The sequence below is a fragment of the Rhinatrema bivittatum genome, chromosome 4 (assembly GCF_901001135.1).
Source record: "Rhinatrema bivittatum chromosome 4, aRhiBiv1.1, whole genome shotgun sequence".
In the NCBI taxonomy this organism is placed as follows: Eukaryota; Metazoa; Chordata; class Amphibia; order Gymnophiona; family Rhinatrematidae; genus Rhinatrema; species Rhinatrema bivittatum.
The window spans coordinates 106,049,247-106,065,948 of NC_042618.1; the positions used below are offsets into that span (position 1 = coordinate 106,049,247).

Sequence of the window (16,702 nt, forward strand, 5' to 3'; positions counted from 1 at the left end):
GTGGCTGCTTCTGAACTGGGCTGCAAACTCCTAGTTGAAGTGTCATCTGAGAATGCTCCTGTTTATGGGAAAGTTGCTTTTTGGATTAGGTCTGGAGCATCTGGTTAAGAACCGGGGGATCCAAAGGCTCCCGGAAGATAAGCCCTGCTCTTTCTTCTGGATTAATAGAGGTTGTGGGAAGTTCTGAGACTAGGTGCTATAAGCTGCGTAGACAGTCTACTTTCCTATTCTCTTCGGGCCTTGCAGAGTTTGAGAGGAAAGAGTTGGCCCTTTTGTAGTTTCCAGAAGTCTACATTGGATTCAGCCCCTGTCTCAGGAGCCAGTCATTCTTCTTAATGAAGCTCAGTAAATCAACACTCTGGTGATGCCAGTAGGGAGTTGCTTACAGCATTTTACCTGGAATGGACCCAAATCTCTTATTCCAGTTACGTTGTTATACCAGTTATACCAGTTGTTTCAATTGTATGTCATTGTTTTACCTGTAAACCATAGTGAAGGCATCTAGCTAAACTTTGGTATATAAAAGAGTATAATTAAATAAATCTCAGTTCAGTGAGTGGTGGAGGTAATCAGTCTTGATTACACCTTAGAGTTGCACTTGCACATTCTCAACATCTTCATATTTTTTTCCTTTGCCTCAGCTTCCAAGCAAAGGGCGGTGCATGATATGCATCTGTGGCTTCAGCTGTTATAGATAGTGGTTCTGGCTCCCGTTGAGGAGAGGGGCTTCTGCCGTTATTCTGTTTTAGTGGTTCCCAATAAAAGTGGTTCTTACAAACTAAGGGAGTGAACAGCAGTTTCAAGATCTTTCATTTCAGAATGGAAATTATTAACTCCATGCTTATGGAGGTGGGACGAGGATGAGTGTCTTTTTCTCCCTGGGTCTGTCAGATGTAATTCCATATTCCTATTAGGCAGAATGAGAGTTGTCTCAGATTTTGTATTCTACAGGAGCATTTTAGGTTCAGGACACTCTTGTTTTGGTAATGTCTCCACCAAATTTCACCAAAGTAATGGTAGTGGTGGTGGAATGTGTGTGTGTGTGGGGGGGGGGGGGGGGGGGGGAGACTTGGTTCATCCCTACCTGGATTGGTTGATCAGAGTAAAATCATACCAGGAAGGGATTGTTATCCCTCAAAGTAGTTTATTTTAGTAAACTTGGGTTAGATAATCTCTGGAGTACTTGGGTGCTCATGTCAACATCAAGTTAGGTCATATATTCCTGATGTCAGAAAGAGTGGACAAGTAAATTTGACAGGTATGCAAGTTCACTGTGCTGGCAAGCTCGTTGGCCTGGGATTATCTTCAGCTGCTCGGATCCATGGCAGCAGCTCTAGATCTAGTATCTCTTCAGTTTTCATTCTTGCCCGATGGTCACCTCACTCCCAGAATTACAAGTTGCATTTCCCTCTGCCAGTATATGTGAAGAATAGTCCAAGGGGTCAGTCTTTTGGTTTCCTCTTGGATTCTGGTCACGATGGATTGGAGTCTGTCCGGATGGGGAGCTCATTGTATCTGATGTTAAGGGGCTCTGAACACTTGAAGAGGCCTCCTGGTCGATCAGTAGACTGGAGACCAGGGCAATAAGATTGGCTGGCTGTCATTTTTCTTCCTTGACTCAAGGGCAAAATGGTCAGTGTGTTGTCTGACAATGTGAAAGTGGTAGTATATGTGAACAAACAAAGGGGGAATCTTCTATTTCCTTGGGAGGAAAATAATCTGGAGCTTTTGCTAGTGGCTCATATTGCAGGCCAGGAGACTGTTCAAGTGAATTTCCTGAGCAGGAATCTCCTGGATCTAGGTGAATGGGAGCTGAGCCAAGACTCCTTTCAGTGTGTGGTTCTTAGGAGGGGTTTGCCTCACATGGATCTGATGGCCTCTGTTCTTCAGTTGTCAAAGGAAGTTTGGCACAAAGGGCATAGATGGTCTGGTCCAGCCCTGGCCATAAAAAGGTAATCTTTGTCTTTCCTCCTTGGCCACTGATGCACAGGCTAGAGAATGAAAGTAATTATGATTATCATAATGCTCCGGAGACCTCTGAGATCTAAAGTGGATCTAATGAGACTTTGGATTGACCTTCTCCAGCTGCTAGATGCCCGGGGGCTATTGATGCAACGGCCAGTCATTATAGAAAATCCATCTCTATCATATCTTATGGCTTGGATCTTGAAAGGTTATGCTTAAGGAAGAAAGGCTACTCACCTTTTGTAATTTCCACCTTTCCTAGCATGTAGCCAGATGGACTCAGACCAGTGGGTCATATGCTTCTCTGCTAGCAGATGGGAGACTGAGTCAGATTTCAAGCTGACATAATCCTGGGTACATATACCCCAGCACTGACCTCACTTCCTCAGTATCACTCCATCTCCTAGCAGATGCGGACACTATCCCAAACACTAGCACAGTGTTAGGAAAATTTCAACAAGAAGATAAATTTATTTTAAGAAGATCGAGTCCCGCTCTCCTGCAGTAATACTTGATGGTCCCTCCCCAGTTGAGAATTCCTGAGGTGATCTCCTTCACAAGGCCTCATGCTACTTCCCTATGATGGAGGCCATCCAGGAACTGATTGACTTGGAGTGAGATACTCCGGAGGCCAGCTTTAAAGGAGGTCTGGCCTTGGAAGCCTTGTACGCTCTGGAACCAGCGGCCAAGGAACGCCTGCGCTTTCCAAAGTTGGACGCCATGGTCTGCACTGTCTCAAAGCGAACGGCCATTACTGTTGAGAGGAGGGGTTGCATTGAAGGACACTCAGGACAGAAGATTGGAGTCCATCCTTAAGCAGTCCTTCGACGCAATAGCAATGACACTGCAGATTACCTCCTGCTGCGCACTGGTGGCACGTTCCTGTTTGCTCCTCTCGAGAGAGAGGTAGATAGCTCCGGAACATATACTGGCGAGACGATGGAACCTGCAGCAGCCTTCCTGACAGACACAAGCTCAGATCTAGTGCGTACCTCAGCCAGAGGAATGGCCTCGGTTGTGGCAGCCAGAAGACAGTTATGGCTGTGAAATTGGTCTGCTGACACGACCTCTAAAGCGAATCTCACGAGAATGCCCTTTAAAGGATCTCTCCTATTCAGAAACTAACTGGAAAAGTTAGCCAGCAAGTGGGGCGAATCACCATTGCCTCTGCAACCTGAAGACAGGGGTAAAAGATCCCAGTGCCCCTTGCCCAGAAGAGCCAGGGGCAGAGGTTCTCAAATCTTTTGACCCTACAGGAACTCGCAGTTCCAAGCATCCCATCCCTCCGGAAGGCCCCAGGCCTTTCGGAACTGATAGACCAAGAGAGGATCAGGTCCAGGGGCAGGCTCCCACCTGACGCCCAATGAGAAGGGGACGATCCATTCATGGGAAGAGGAAATGGGTTGACTTTCCCTCTTTTACCAAAGATGGGTCAAGATCACGTCTGACAAATGGGTGCTAAACATCATCCGAGAAGGTTATTCTCTGGAGTTCCACAGCATTCCTTGGGACAAATTTATCATGTCACCCTACCACTTCCATACCAAAAGATTGGCAGTGGAAGCCACTCTGACAAGATTACTCAGCTTGCAGGCAATAACTCTGGTTCCTGTGCCTAAACAACAAAATATGGGGCGCTATTCCATTTATTTTATCGTTCCCAAGAAGGAAGGATCATTCTGGTCCATTTTGGATCTCAAGAATGTCAACAGTCATCTGCAGATACTTCACTTCCGCATGGAGACCCTCCTCTCTGTAATTTATGGCAGTACAACCTGGGGAGTTCCTAACCTCCCTGGACCTCTCTGAAGCCTACCTTCACGTTCCAGTCCATCAAGAACACCAGCGCTTTCTACGCTTTGCGATACTGGGTCACCAGTACCAGTTCAGAGCACTACCCTTCGGCCTGGCAACCGCCCCCAGAACATTCTCCAAAAATTATGGTGGTCGTGGCGGCAACACTAAGGAAGGAAGGAATCTTGGTCCATCCTTACCTGGACGACTGGCTGATCAGGACAAAGTCTTCGGAAGAGAGCCAACAGGTGACCAGCAAAGTCAAGAACCTACTGCAGGAGCTTGGTTGGGTCGTGAACACGGGCAAGAGCAGTCTGCAGCCCTCCCAGTCCCTAGAGTACGTGGGGGCCCGTTTTGATACCAAACAGAACAAAGCCTGTCTTCCTCCCCCGAGAAGGAAGCTGATGGAACAGCTACGACGATTGACCAATGCGCACCCCAGAGTATGGGACTATCTCCATGTCCTAGGCCTCATGGCATCAACCCTGGAAGTCGTTCCATGGGCACGGGCCCACATGCGACCGCTCCAGCGATCCTTGCTCTCATGCTGGAACCCACTGTCCCAGGACTACTCAGTTCGCCTCCAACTTCCAGCAGAGGTACGTGCTCAGCTTCAGTGGTGGCTACAGGAAGACCACCTAAGCAGAGGAGTAAACTCATCCCCACCGAACTGGATCTTGCTCACCACTGTTGTGAGGGTGGGGAGCCCACTGTCAGAAACTGACAGCCCAGGGACAATGGAGCAAGGAAGAGGCGAGATGGAACATAAACCGCCTGGAAGCTCGAGCAGTCAGACTAGCTTGCCTGCGATTCAACCACAGACTCAGAGACAAAGCTATTCGAGTAATGTCAGACAGTGCCACAATGGAGGCCTATATCAACTGCCAAGGAGGAACCAGGAGCCAGCAGGTGTCCCTGGAAATAGATCCTCTCATGGCATGGGCGGAGATAAACCTACAAGGGATCTCTGCTTCCCACATCGCAGGAAAAGACCATGTCTCAGCAGATTTCCTCAGCAGAGAGAGTCTGGACCCAGGAGAATGGACGCTGTCGACCACAGCCTTCCAATTGATAGTGAATCGCTGGGGCCTACCAACCATGGATCTACTGGCCACCTATGTCAGTGCCCAAGTCCCCAGGTTCTTCAGCCGTAGACGAGAGCCTCACTCCCAAATGATCGACGCTCTCGTCCAGACCTTGCCAGAGAAAGTCTTACTTGTACACGTACCCCCCCCCCCCCCCCCCCCCCCCATGGCCACTACTAGGCAAGGTCATCCACATGTTAGAACACCACAGGGGACTAGTCCTACTAGTAGCCCTGATTGGCCAAGACGCCCATGGTACGCAGACATGCAAAGACTCCTTGCTGGGAGCCCTCTGTACCTACCTCCACATAGGGACCTTCTCCAGCAGGGCCCAATCCTTCACGAAGATCCATCTTGATTCTCTCTTATGGTTTGGCCCTTGAGAGGACTCACCTGAAGAAGCACGGTTACTCGAAACCCGTGATTGACACCTTTCTACGAGCACGCAAGTTCTCCACATCCCTGACATACATACAGATCTGGAGAATATTCGAAGCCTGGTGTGAGGACCGCTGGACTGTCCCACAAACACCAAGAATCCCCGTGATCCTGGAGTTTCTACAGGACGGTATGATGAAGGGACTGTCTCTCAACTCACTCAAGGTCCAAGTAGCCGCCCTCCTGCTTCAGAGCCGAAGTGAATGGTATCAGTCTAGCAGCTCATCTGGATTTGACCCATTTCCTAAAAGGGGTCAAGCAACTTCGGCCACCCCCTGAGGTGGCCGGTACCCCAATGGAACCTCAATCTGGTATTAGACTTCCTAGCGGGGGCATCTTTCAGACCAACACAGTGTCACTACGCCTCTTAACATTGAAGACGGTATTCCTGGTGGCAATATATTCAGCTCAGCGTATCTCCAAACTACAGGCACTATCCTGCCGGGAACCCTTCCTTAGATTCACTCCAGGAATCCTACAGCTGCGCACCGTTCCCTCCTTCCTACCAAAAGTGGTTTCCGAATTTCATCTGAACCAAGCCATCTCCATACCATCTCCTGATGAACATAAGGACTCTGAAGACTCACACCTTCTTCGCCACCTAAATGTCGGTAGAATCCTGATGCGATACCTGGAAAGATCGGAACCGATGCGCAAAACGGATCGCTTGTTCGTCCTTCACAGCAGGAAGAAACAAGGAGAAACGGCCTCGCAGGCAACTATAGACCACTAGATCAAGGAAGTAATCAAGGCAGCCTACATAAAGGCAGGGAAGCCCTTACCACTGCAGGTTAAGGCTCATTCTACTAGGGCCCAAGCAGTATCTTGGGCAGAGACCAAACTGCTATTGCCCACCAAGATCTGTTGGGCAGCGACGTGGTCCTTCCTTCTCCAGGTTCTACTGCCTGGATGTTCAGGCCCGAGAAGACGTAGCCTTCACAAGGGCAGTACTAAGTGGGCTATGGGCAGCCTCCCGCCCTGTCCGGGAGTAGCTTTTGTACATCCCACTGGTCTGAGTCCATCTGGCTATATGCTAGGAAATGGAGAAATTACTTGCCTGATAATTTCATTTTCCTTAGTGTAGACAGATGGACTCAGCATCCCGCCCATGGCTGCCCACAGAGAAGGAGGACCTGGGAAAGCGAACCTTGAGAACAAACAAATACAGGTAAACCATTGCCTACCCTTAGATCAAGATACCCACAGTTAGTCTGGTGTTGACGTTTACTTAGTTGAGTGCACAGGTGGTCTCCAGTTTTTAATTCAGTTGAATCAGTTAATCATATTTAATAAGTACATAACATGCCATACTGGGTCAGACCAAGGGTCCATCAAGCCCAGCATCCTGTTTCAAACAGTGGCCAATCCAGGCCGTAAGAACCTGGCAAGTACCCAAAAACTAAGTCTATTCCATGTTACTGTTGCTAGTAATAGCAGTGGCTATTTTCTAAGTCAACTTAATAGCAGGTAATGGACTTCTCCTCCAAGAACTTATCCAATCCTTTTTTAAACACAGCTACACTAACTGCACTAACCACATCCTCTGGCAACAAATTCCAGAGTTTAATTGTGCGTTGAGTGAAAAAGAACTTTCTCCGATTAGTTTTAAATGTGCCACTTGCTAACTTCATGGAGTGCCCCCTAGTCTTTCTGTTATCTGAAAGAGTAAATAACCGATTCACATCTACCTGTTCTAGATATTTCATGATTTTAAACACCTCTAATCATATCCCTCCTCAGTCGTCTCTTCTCCAAGTTGGAAAGTCCTAACCTCTTCAGCCTTTCCTCATAGGGAAGCTGTTCCATTCCCTTTATCATTTTGATCGCCCTTCTCTGTACCTTCTCCATCGCAACTATATCTTTTTTGAGATGCGGCGACCAGAATTGTACACAGTATTCAAGGTGTGGTCTCACCATGGAGCGATACAGAGGCATTTTCTGTTTTATTCACCATTCCCTTTCTAATAATTCCCAACATTCTATTTGCTTTTTTGACTGCCGCAGCACACTGAACTGATGATTTCAATGTGTTATCCACTATGAAGCCTAGCACCTAATATGGAACCTAACATTGTGTAACTATAGCATGGGTTATTTTTCCCTATATGCATCACCTTGTACTTATCCACATTAAATTTCATCTGCCATTTGGATGCCCAATTTTCCAGTCTCAGAAGGTCTTCCTGCAGTTTATCACAATCTGCTTGTGATTTAACTACTCTGAGCAATTTTGTATTATTTGCAAATTTGATTGCCTCACTCGTCATATTTCTTTCCAGATCATCTATAAATATATTGAAAAGTACAGATCCCGATACAGATCCCTGAGGTACTCCACTGCCCACTCCCTTCCACTGAGAAAATTGTCCATTTAATCCTACTGTTTCCTGTCTTTTAGCCAGTTTGTAATCTACGAAAGGACATCGCCACCTATCCCATGACTTTTTACCTTTCCTAGAAGCCTCTCATGAGGAACTTTATCAAACGCCTTCTAAAAATCCAAGTATACTATATCTACCAGTTCACCTTTATCCACATGTTTATTAACTCCTTCCTAATGCCGTCTTCCCTTCAACTTCACTCCTCTTCATTTTTTCTTGTACACTATACAGTTTTTCCATGTATTCTGAAGAAGGGATGTACATAGTCTCAAAAGCTTATGTACTACAACATTTTTGTTGATTCACTGTAATGTTTAGCAGTCTACAATGATCCTTAATTCTATGAGATAAGACTTAAAGATTTAAATGTGTACCATAAAGGAGAGAGGTGAGATGGGGGATGTGATAGGCCTTTATGATTTGAAATGTCTATTTTATGCACAAAAAATAAGAAAGGAAGTTTATGGAAAAGATGTCAAGATATCAGAAGTAACATCTAAAAATGTTTTTATGGAAAGAGTGGTAGTTTCATGGAGTATCTTCCAAAGGGAAATTGGTAAAAGCACAAATGGTAATGGAATTCAAGGAAGCATGAGAAACACAAAGGGATCTCTACTAGTGAAGAAGTGAAAAGCCAGACACCAACTGTAGTCTATGGCATTCTATCAGGGAGTAAATTGAGCAAACTATATAGGGCCTTATGGTCCTTATCTGCCATCATAGTTTCTTTCCTATGTAAGAAAAGGCATAGATGCAGAATGTAGAAATATTCTTGGTTCAGTAGTGCTCATAGGAGAAGGTGGGGTCTCAATTGCATCTATATGTTCCTGGCTGCTCCTTAAGAGGATCTTCTGTGATCTTGAATCTGAAAAGCTTTGCTGTTGTATTTGCAGATGTTCTCTGCGGGAATGCAATTACCCACGTTGGACGAGGTTAACAAGAAAGAAGTGGCCATTAAAGAAGCTGTAAACTATAAATTCAATGATCAGGACATTGAGGAGGTAAGTATTAGGGCTGCTTAAGATCATCCACTGAGATTGATGGCTGTACTAGATTTTCTTCACTCGAGATATTCTCCATCCCCCTCAGCAAAATGTTTTTAGGAACACTTTCGAACAACTGCTTCTCTGCTGACTCTTTAATTCAGGATATACCTGACTTTTCTTTATTTCCTCTTTTCTGTACATGTTTCTCTCATTTTTTTTGGTCCAGATTGTGAAAGAAAAAGAGCGGTTCAGAAAAGCTCCACCCAACTACGCTATGAAAAAAACCCAGCTCTTAAAAGAAAAGGTAAGTAATATTCCTGTGGCACCACTAGTGTTTGTTTGGTGGGAAGCATCTTTGCTTGTAGTGCTCTTATACTCTTTATAAAGGTACATGCAATGTATTCTTGCAATACTTGCATGGAAACTTGGGAAATGACATTGTAGCACTCCATCCTGACCATGAGGAGTAACTCTTAAAAAGCAATGTGGCGCTCATACTTTGCAGCATTTCCAAAGGGTTTGTATTGCTCTATATTGTGTGGCAAGTCACACCGTTGTATTACCTAATCGGTTCTATTTAAACTGAATGCTGTGACAACCTTATGGCTCATTAGCAGTGTTGTCAACTTCCATGTGGACAATCAGTTTGATTTTCAGTTCAGGTCTCCTGCACCCTGATTCATCTAGGCCTGGAGATGCTGCGAAAGCAGCGTTTCAATCATAAGAACATAAATTGCCATACTGGGTCAGTCCAAGGGTCCATCAAGCCCAGCATCCTGTTTCCAACAGTGGCCAATCCAGGCTACAAGTACCCAAACATTAAGTAAATCCCATGCTACTGATGCCAGTAATAGTAGTGGCTATTCCCTAAGTCAACTTGATTAATAGCAGTTAATGGACTTCTCCAAGAACTTATCCAAACCTTTTTTAAACCCACCTACACTAACTGCACTAACCAAATCCTCTGGCAACAAATTCCAGAGCTTAATTGTACATTGAGTGAAAAAATAATTTTCTCCGATTAGTTTTAAATGTTGTACTTGTTAACTTCAAGGAGTGCACCCTAGTCCTTCTATTATTCGAAAGAGTAAATAACCGATTCACAATTACTCGTTCTAGACCTCTCATGATTGTAAAGACCTCTATCATATCTTCCCTCAGCTGTCTCTTCTCCAAGCTGAACAGCCCTAACCTCTTTAGCCTTTCCTCGTAGGGGAGCTATTCCATCCCCTTTATCATTATGGTTCCCTTCTCTATACCTTCTCCAGTGCAACTATATCTTTTTTGAAATGCGCGACCTGCCAGGAGAGGGAGTCGCAGTTATAGAAATTTGCCAAGACTGAATAACATCAGGCAAGGTCATTCATAAAGAGATTTTTATTGCCTGTAATAAGGCGCAAAACACAAAATTTTTGTATGGGCCCCTTTTTACTTTCTGCTACTCTGAAAAAATAAAATGAAGCAAGCCCTATTGACAGTTGAACATGCTTTTTATGGCAAAATCTCTTTATTAAAGAAAGGCAATTAAAAAAATTTTTGAAGCAACATGTTCCAGCATGACTACATCAAAATATGAATATACATTTTCATTTTCTTCTAATATAACAGTATTGACAGAAAGACAAAATAGTCCATCTAATCTGTCCAGCAAGTTTCCTTTGGTAACAACTGCTGCTCCATGCAGATTACCCCATGTTTATGTTAAGGGTAGTAACTGCCACTCCATGAAGTTTATCACCAAGCCTTATATTAACAAAGCAACATTTCTACTTGGTGAGGAGCAGCCTTAAATTCAGACAATGCTGCTTGATGTGCTTTGTTTTTAAACTTGGCTGTAGAAGCAGTCCTGTTCTCCCCCCCCCCCCCCCCTTATGTCTGCGTATCAGTATGCCAAACCTTAAGTCAAGGCCTGTGTTGGTTGTCTTCTGAATCCAATTCCGCTTTTCTCCCCATGTCGTCAAAGCAGAGAGCAGTTGCGTCAAAAGCAATCAAAATATTGGTTAAGGGTAGTAATCCCCATGCATATTGTTTAAAGATAGTAACTGCCACTGAGCAGGTTATCCCCATGCACCCTTTTCTTCATTTCCATCCTTCAGAGGGCCATGGGATAAACACTATGGACTCCTGAAGGCTGAATTCTTTGACTGTTTTGTGTTCCACCATATCGTCTGAAAGGGCATTCACCATCCTTTCTGTGATGAAATATTTCCTGACATTGGTGCTGAGTCATCCCCTACTGGAGTTTCATTTCATGACCCCCTAGGTCTACTATTTCCTCCTAATATTTCCAAAGATTATTCTAGCAAGTCTTATATTTTGTAAGCACTTTCAGTTCTTCATTTTGCAGTTCACGGATTGCTGGAGATAAGACTGAACAAAAAATGCTAATTCCCTGTACGTACCCGGATCAGTCCAGACTCCTGGGTTTGGCCCTCCCTCTAGCAGATGGAGACAGAGCAGTTACCATAACACTACTCCGCTTATAAATAGAATGGTGCCACCTACACTCTGGCAGTATTCCTCGGTCTCCAGCAGATGGTGGGGGTGCCAAACCTACAGTCTGATCTGTGTAGTAGTTTGTTTTGGGAGTTAGTCAGAGTTAGGTGGTTTTTTGGTTCCTTTCTTAGTCAATTTGGCTTAAAAAAACAAACCAAAAACCTTAGTCGTAGCAGTGTTCCCTGTACGTACCAGGATCAGTCCAGGACACCTGGGTTGTGACTCCGCACCAGTAGATGGAGACAGATTAAAACTTGTGGGCGGAGCCATATATAAGCCCCTGTGCCAGTCACAGCCCCTCAGTCTTACTCTGTCTCCAGTAGATGGTGCAGGTCCAGTCACAGCCCTGCCTGACCTGATTCTGGTGTTGGTGTTAGTCAGGTTTGAATTTTTTGGGCTAGGCTTTTCTATTAGGCTTAGTTGTTTATATACCAAATTGGGGTTTTTTTCTTTTAATCTCTTAGTCCCGGGTGCCCTGCCTCCCAGGGGAGTTGAGAGGTCCTGAGGGGACTACCCTCCCCCGGTTGAGGCCGCTGCCAGGGTTGAGGACCCGGCTAAGCTAGTGGCAGCGTCAGGGGTGACACCAGGGAGCCTGGTTCACTCACCCCTGCAGGAATAAGGGCTTTTCAGAACCAGGGACAGCGTTTTTGTTTGTTTAAAAAAAAAAAAAAAAAAAAAAAGTTTTTACTTTTGTTTTTGCGGCTCTCTGTTGCCTGGCGTCGCCGCTCCGTTTTTCTCGGTGGGGGGGCGTCATTGGCAGGGGGGAGGTCGCCGAATTGCGCTTCTTGTCTATTTTTAATTTTTTAATTTTTGAGGTAATTTTTTCGCCGCGGCCCCCGTTTTCTCCCGCGTTTTCGCCGGCATGCCGCGTGCTGCACAGTGCAGGGCCTGCGGCTCGGCGCGCGCGCGTCTTTCAAGGGACAGCCTTTGTTCAGCTTGCGTCCCGGGTGATGAGGGATCCTCGGCAGCGCCGCGGGGGGCTCGTTCCCGGGTCGCGCGTTCGCCGTCGCGCGGTGGTAGCTCCGCTGACAGGCCTCAGGATCTTTTCCCAGTTAGTGCGGGAGTGGCGGCCATCTTGGCCACCGGTCGGGAAATTTCGCGGGAAACGGTGGGGGCCTCTTCCTTTCCTCCTGCGCTTTCCCCACAGCGTGTCGCGGCGGGGGAGGTTCCCTCGGAGGGGCTTCGGTCCCGGGAGGCTTCCGAGAGTGATTCTTCGGATTCTGGTGATTTTTCTGAGGATTTTGCGCTGTTGCTGCGCAAAGTTCTCACATACAAGCGCAGCAAGCGCATCCGGGGGAATGGCTCGCGTGCGGCCGACCACGGGTCCCCTCCACGGAAAAAGAAGTCCAGGAAGGGCGCAGAGATCGCCCACGGTGCGTCCCGGGGGAAGCGGCCTCCCAGGGGGGTGCCGCAGGAATCGGATCCCGAGGATTCCCCTGAGGATGATACGGAGTCCGCCGAGGAGCCCCTGACGGGGGCCGGGAAGGCAGCAGTGGATGGTACTGCACAGCCCATTGCAGAGAAAACTGCACAGGCTGCAGAAGGGGATGACCCCAAGGTGGTACGGCTATTCCGCAGAGAGGAACTGGCACCTCTCATCCCGGCCATTCTCCATGAATTGGGAATTGAAGCTCCTCCGGTGGTGGTCCGCCAGGAGGCGAATATGGATCCTGTTCTTCTCGGCCTCACAGGACCGGCGGTTGCCTTCCCTTTTCATTTCTCGTCCACGGATATCCTTTTCAAGGAATGGGATACTCCGGAGTTAGGTTTGAAAGTCAGCAAGGCCATGGATAAACTCTATCCTTTACCAGAGGAGGCGCTGGAGCTCCTCCGACTTCCAAAAGTGGATTCGGCGGTGTCCGCTGTCACGAAGAGGTCTACCATCCCTGTCACGGGAGCGACGGCCCTCCGAGATATTCAAGACCGAAAGTTGGAGGTACAGCTCAAAAAGATTTTGAGGTTTCCGCCTTGGGGAGTTCGAGCTGCCATTTGCACGAACTTCGCTATGCGAGCTAGTCTGCGCTGGGCCCAGGTACTGCAGGCGAATGCAGATCTCTCTCCGGAGGAGGCTTCCCAAGCAGATAGGTTGGAAGCAGCTATCGCATATGGGGCCGATGCGCTCCATGATCTTCTACGCACTTCAGCTAGATCCATGGTGGCAGCGGTGTCGGCACGCCGCCTCCTTTGGCTGCGCAACTGGGCGGCGGATGGTTTGTCCAAGGCTCACCTCGGGGCATTGCCCTTCAAAGGGAAATTGCTGTTTGGTAAGGAATTAGATGACTTGATGGTTTCCCTGGGTGAGAACCGAGTGTTTAGGCTGCCAGAGGATAGGACCCGGTCGCGCTCTTCGTTTTCTGGCAGAGCCCGTTTCCGGGGTCCCCGGAAGTCCAGGCCGCAAAGATCCACCGGACCTTCGTACAGGCCGGCCTCTTCTCGAAACACTCACTGGCAGCACTCCTTTCGGGGCAAACGCTTTGGCAGGCAAGGAGGAGCCCCGTCGGGTACGGGTTCCAAACCTTCGCAATGAAGTTCGGCCGGCCCATTCCTCGTCGCGCCCTCAGCACGCTGTCCCAAACGTGGGGGCGCGTCTATCCTTATTTCTCGAGGTATGGGCCAGCATGACGTCGGATCAGTGGGTCCTCGACGTGATAAGACACGGTTACGAGTTAGATTTTGCTCGCATCCCAGCGGACAAGTTCCTGGTCTCGCCTTGCAAGGATCCCAAGAAGAAGGCGGCAGTGCTAGACACCATCCGAAGACTAGAAAGCTTGGGGGCCATCTCTCCAGTTCCGGCCGATCAGTACGGCAAGGGCCGGTACTCCATTTACTTCATAGTTCCCAAGAAGGACGGCACTTTCCGACCCATACTGGATCTGAAAGGAGTCAACAGATGTCTTCGGGTCCCTCACTTCAAGATGGAAACCATTCGTTCGGTGATCGCGTCAGTGCGGCCAGGCGAATTCCTTGCGTCACTAGATCTCACAGAAGCATACCTTCATGTGGGCATCCAGCCAGCCTTCCAGCGGTTTCTGCGGTTTTGCATTCTGGGCAGACACTTCCAGTTCCGGGCTCTTCCGTTTGGCCTGGCGACAGCGCCTCGGACATTCACGAAAGTGATGGTGGTAGTGGCGGCGCACTTACGTCGGGAAGGCCTACTGGTTCACCCTTACCTCGACGACTGGCTGATTCGGGCGAAGTCAGAGAGCCTGTGTCGGCAAGCGGTATCCAGGGTGCTACAATTCTTGCAGTCCCTCGGCTGGGTGGTCAACTACAACAAGAGTCATCTGGAACCCACTCAGTCCTTGGAGTACCTTGGAGCCGTTTTCGACACAAAACGGGGCAGAGTGATTCTCTCTCAGGATCGGATATGCAAACTACAGTCTCAGGTACGACGACTTTTGTCTCAACACCGTCCGCGAGTCTGCGATTACCTGACAGTTCTCGGATCTATGGCCTCAACGCTGGCGTTAGTCCCTTGGGCGTTCGCTCACCTGCGGCCACTGCAGTCTTCATTGTTGTCCCGCTGGAAACCGATCTCAGAGGAATATTATCTTCCACTGCCTCTCGAGAATCAGGTGCGCTCCAGCCTGGGCTGGTGGCTGGATTCCAAACATCTCTCCTGTGGAGTATCTCTTCTTCTTCCCAACTGGACAGTGGTGACCACGGATGCCAGTCTTTCCGGTTGGGGTGCAGTTTGCCAAGAGAAATCGGTTCAGGGTCTATGGTCAGAAGATCAGACCCGGTGGTCTATCAACCGCCTAGAGTTCAGGGCGGTCCGTCTGGCATTGCAAGCTTTTCTACCCCTTGTACGAGGAAAGGCAATCCGAGTATTGTCGGACAACGCGACCACCGTGGCTTACATCAATCGCCAGGGAGGGACGAAAAGTCCTCAAGTAGCGGAGGAAGCATGTTCCTTGATGGCCTGGGCAGAGCGGCATCTCAGCGATCTCGCTGCGTCTCACATAGCAGGAGCCGACAATGTCCAGGCGGACTTCCTCAGCCGACACCACCTGGATCCCGGAGAGTGGGAGCTAGCGGAAGAAGCGTTTCTTCTCATTTGCAGGACTTGGGGAACGCCCCACATGGATCTCATGGCCACGTGGAACAACGCAAAGGCTCCGAGATTTTTCAGTCGACGCCGAGAAAGAGGAGCAGAAGGGGTCGACGCGTTAGCACTTCCCTGGCCGGCGGAGGTGCTACTGTATGTGTTCCCACCATGGCCCATGATCGGCAAGATACTGCGGCGCATAGAATTGCACCCGTCCAACGTGATCATGGTGGCGCCGGAGTGGCCGCGCCGTCCGTGGTTTGCGGACCTGGTCCAGTTGTCGGTGGCGGCACCCCTTCGTCTACAGGGGTTTCCGGGGCTCCTTCGTCAGGGTCCCGTCTGTTTGGAGGATGCGGATCACTACTGTCTCGCGGCATGGCTTTTGAGAGGTATCGGTTGAAGCAAAAAGGTTACTCGGACGCGGTAGTTGCTACGTTGCTGAGATCCAGAAAACAATCCACGTCTCTGGCTTATGTTCGAGTCTGGGTAGTCTTTGAGGAGTGGTGCGTGGAGCGGGGTCTTAGTCCCACTTCCGCTGCTATTCCCGATATTTTGGCTTTTCTCCAGGCTGGGCTGGCCAAAGGCTTAGCGTGCAGTTCCCTACGGGTCCAAGTCGCGGCGCTTGTTTTTGCGTGGTAAGATTCGGGGAGTCTCCCTGGCTCTCACCCGGATATCTCCCGTTTCCTTCGGGGAGCGAAACACCTCCGTCCTCCTTTGCGGCTCCCTTGTCCTTCTTGGAACCTCAACTGGGTGCTCTCGTCCTTATGCTCAGCTCCTTTTGAGCCTCTGAAGCATTCTACGATCAAAGATCTCACGTTAAAGACTGTATTCCTGGTAGCCATTGCTTCGGCTCGCCGGGTTTCTGAGTTGCAAGCTCTATCCTGCAGAGAGCCCTTCTTGCGCTTTTCTGATTCAGGGGTTTCCTTGCGGACCGTTCCCTCTTTCTTGCCTAAGGTCGTATCGGCTTTTCATTTGAATCAATCGATTGAACTTCCCGCTTTCGCGGTTGGTGATTCTTCCGACCCGAAGTTGAGGGATTTGAGAAAACTAGATGTGCGGAGGTCTCTTCTTCGCTATCTAGAGGTCACAAATTCTTTTCGTTTAACGGATCATCTGTTTGTGTTGACGTCGGGTCCGAAGAAAGGTTCTGCGGCGTCCCGCACAACGATCGCCCGTTGGCTCAAGGAGGCCATTGGTTCCGCGTACATTCTGCGCGGTAAAACACCGCCAGTGGGTCTTCGAGCTCATTCGACGAGATCTCATGCGGCGTCCTGGGCGGAATCTTCTCAGGTGTCGTCTCAAGAGATTTGCAGGGCGGCTACCTGGAAATCGTTGCATACCTTCATTAAACATTACCGATTGGATGTTCAAGCTACTGATGCTGGGGGATTTGGAGAGAGGGTACTCCGAGCGGGACTCTCTGCTTCCCACCCTCGATAACTTAGCTCTGGTACATCCCAGGTGTCCTGGACTGATCCTGGTACGTACAGGGAAAGGAAAATTAGTTTC

The 16,702-nt window shown here is 48.6% G+C and overlaps 1 protein-coding gene across 1 annotated transcript in view; it reads left to right on the top strand.

Annotated features, from left to right (window-relative positions):
• RTF1 (RTF1 homolog, Paf1/RNA polymerase II complex component) overlaps positions 1-16,702 on the top strand; it is a 209,203-nt gene that overhangs the window by 103,245 nt on the left and 89,256 nt on the right. The window contains exons 11-12 of the mRNA XM_029598616.1: positions 8,557-8,664; positions 8,876-8,953. Of these exons, the coding sequence (XP_029454476.1) occupies positions 8,557-8,664; positions 8,876-8,953 (186 nt within the window). The remainder of the gene's footprint in view (positions 1-8,556; positions 8,665-8,875; positions 8,954-16,702) is intronic.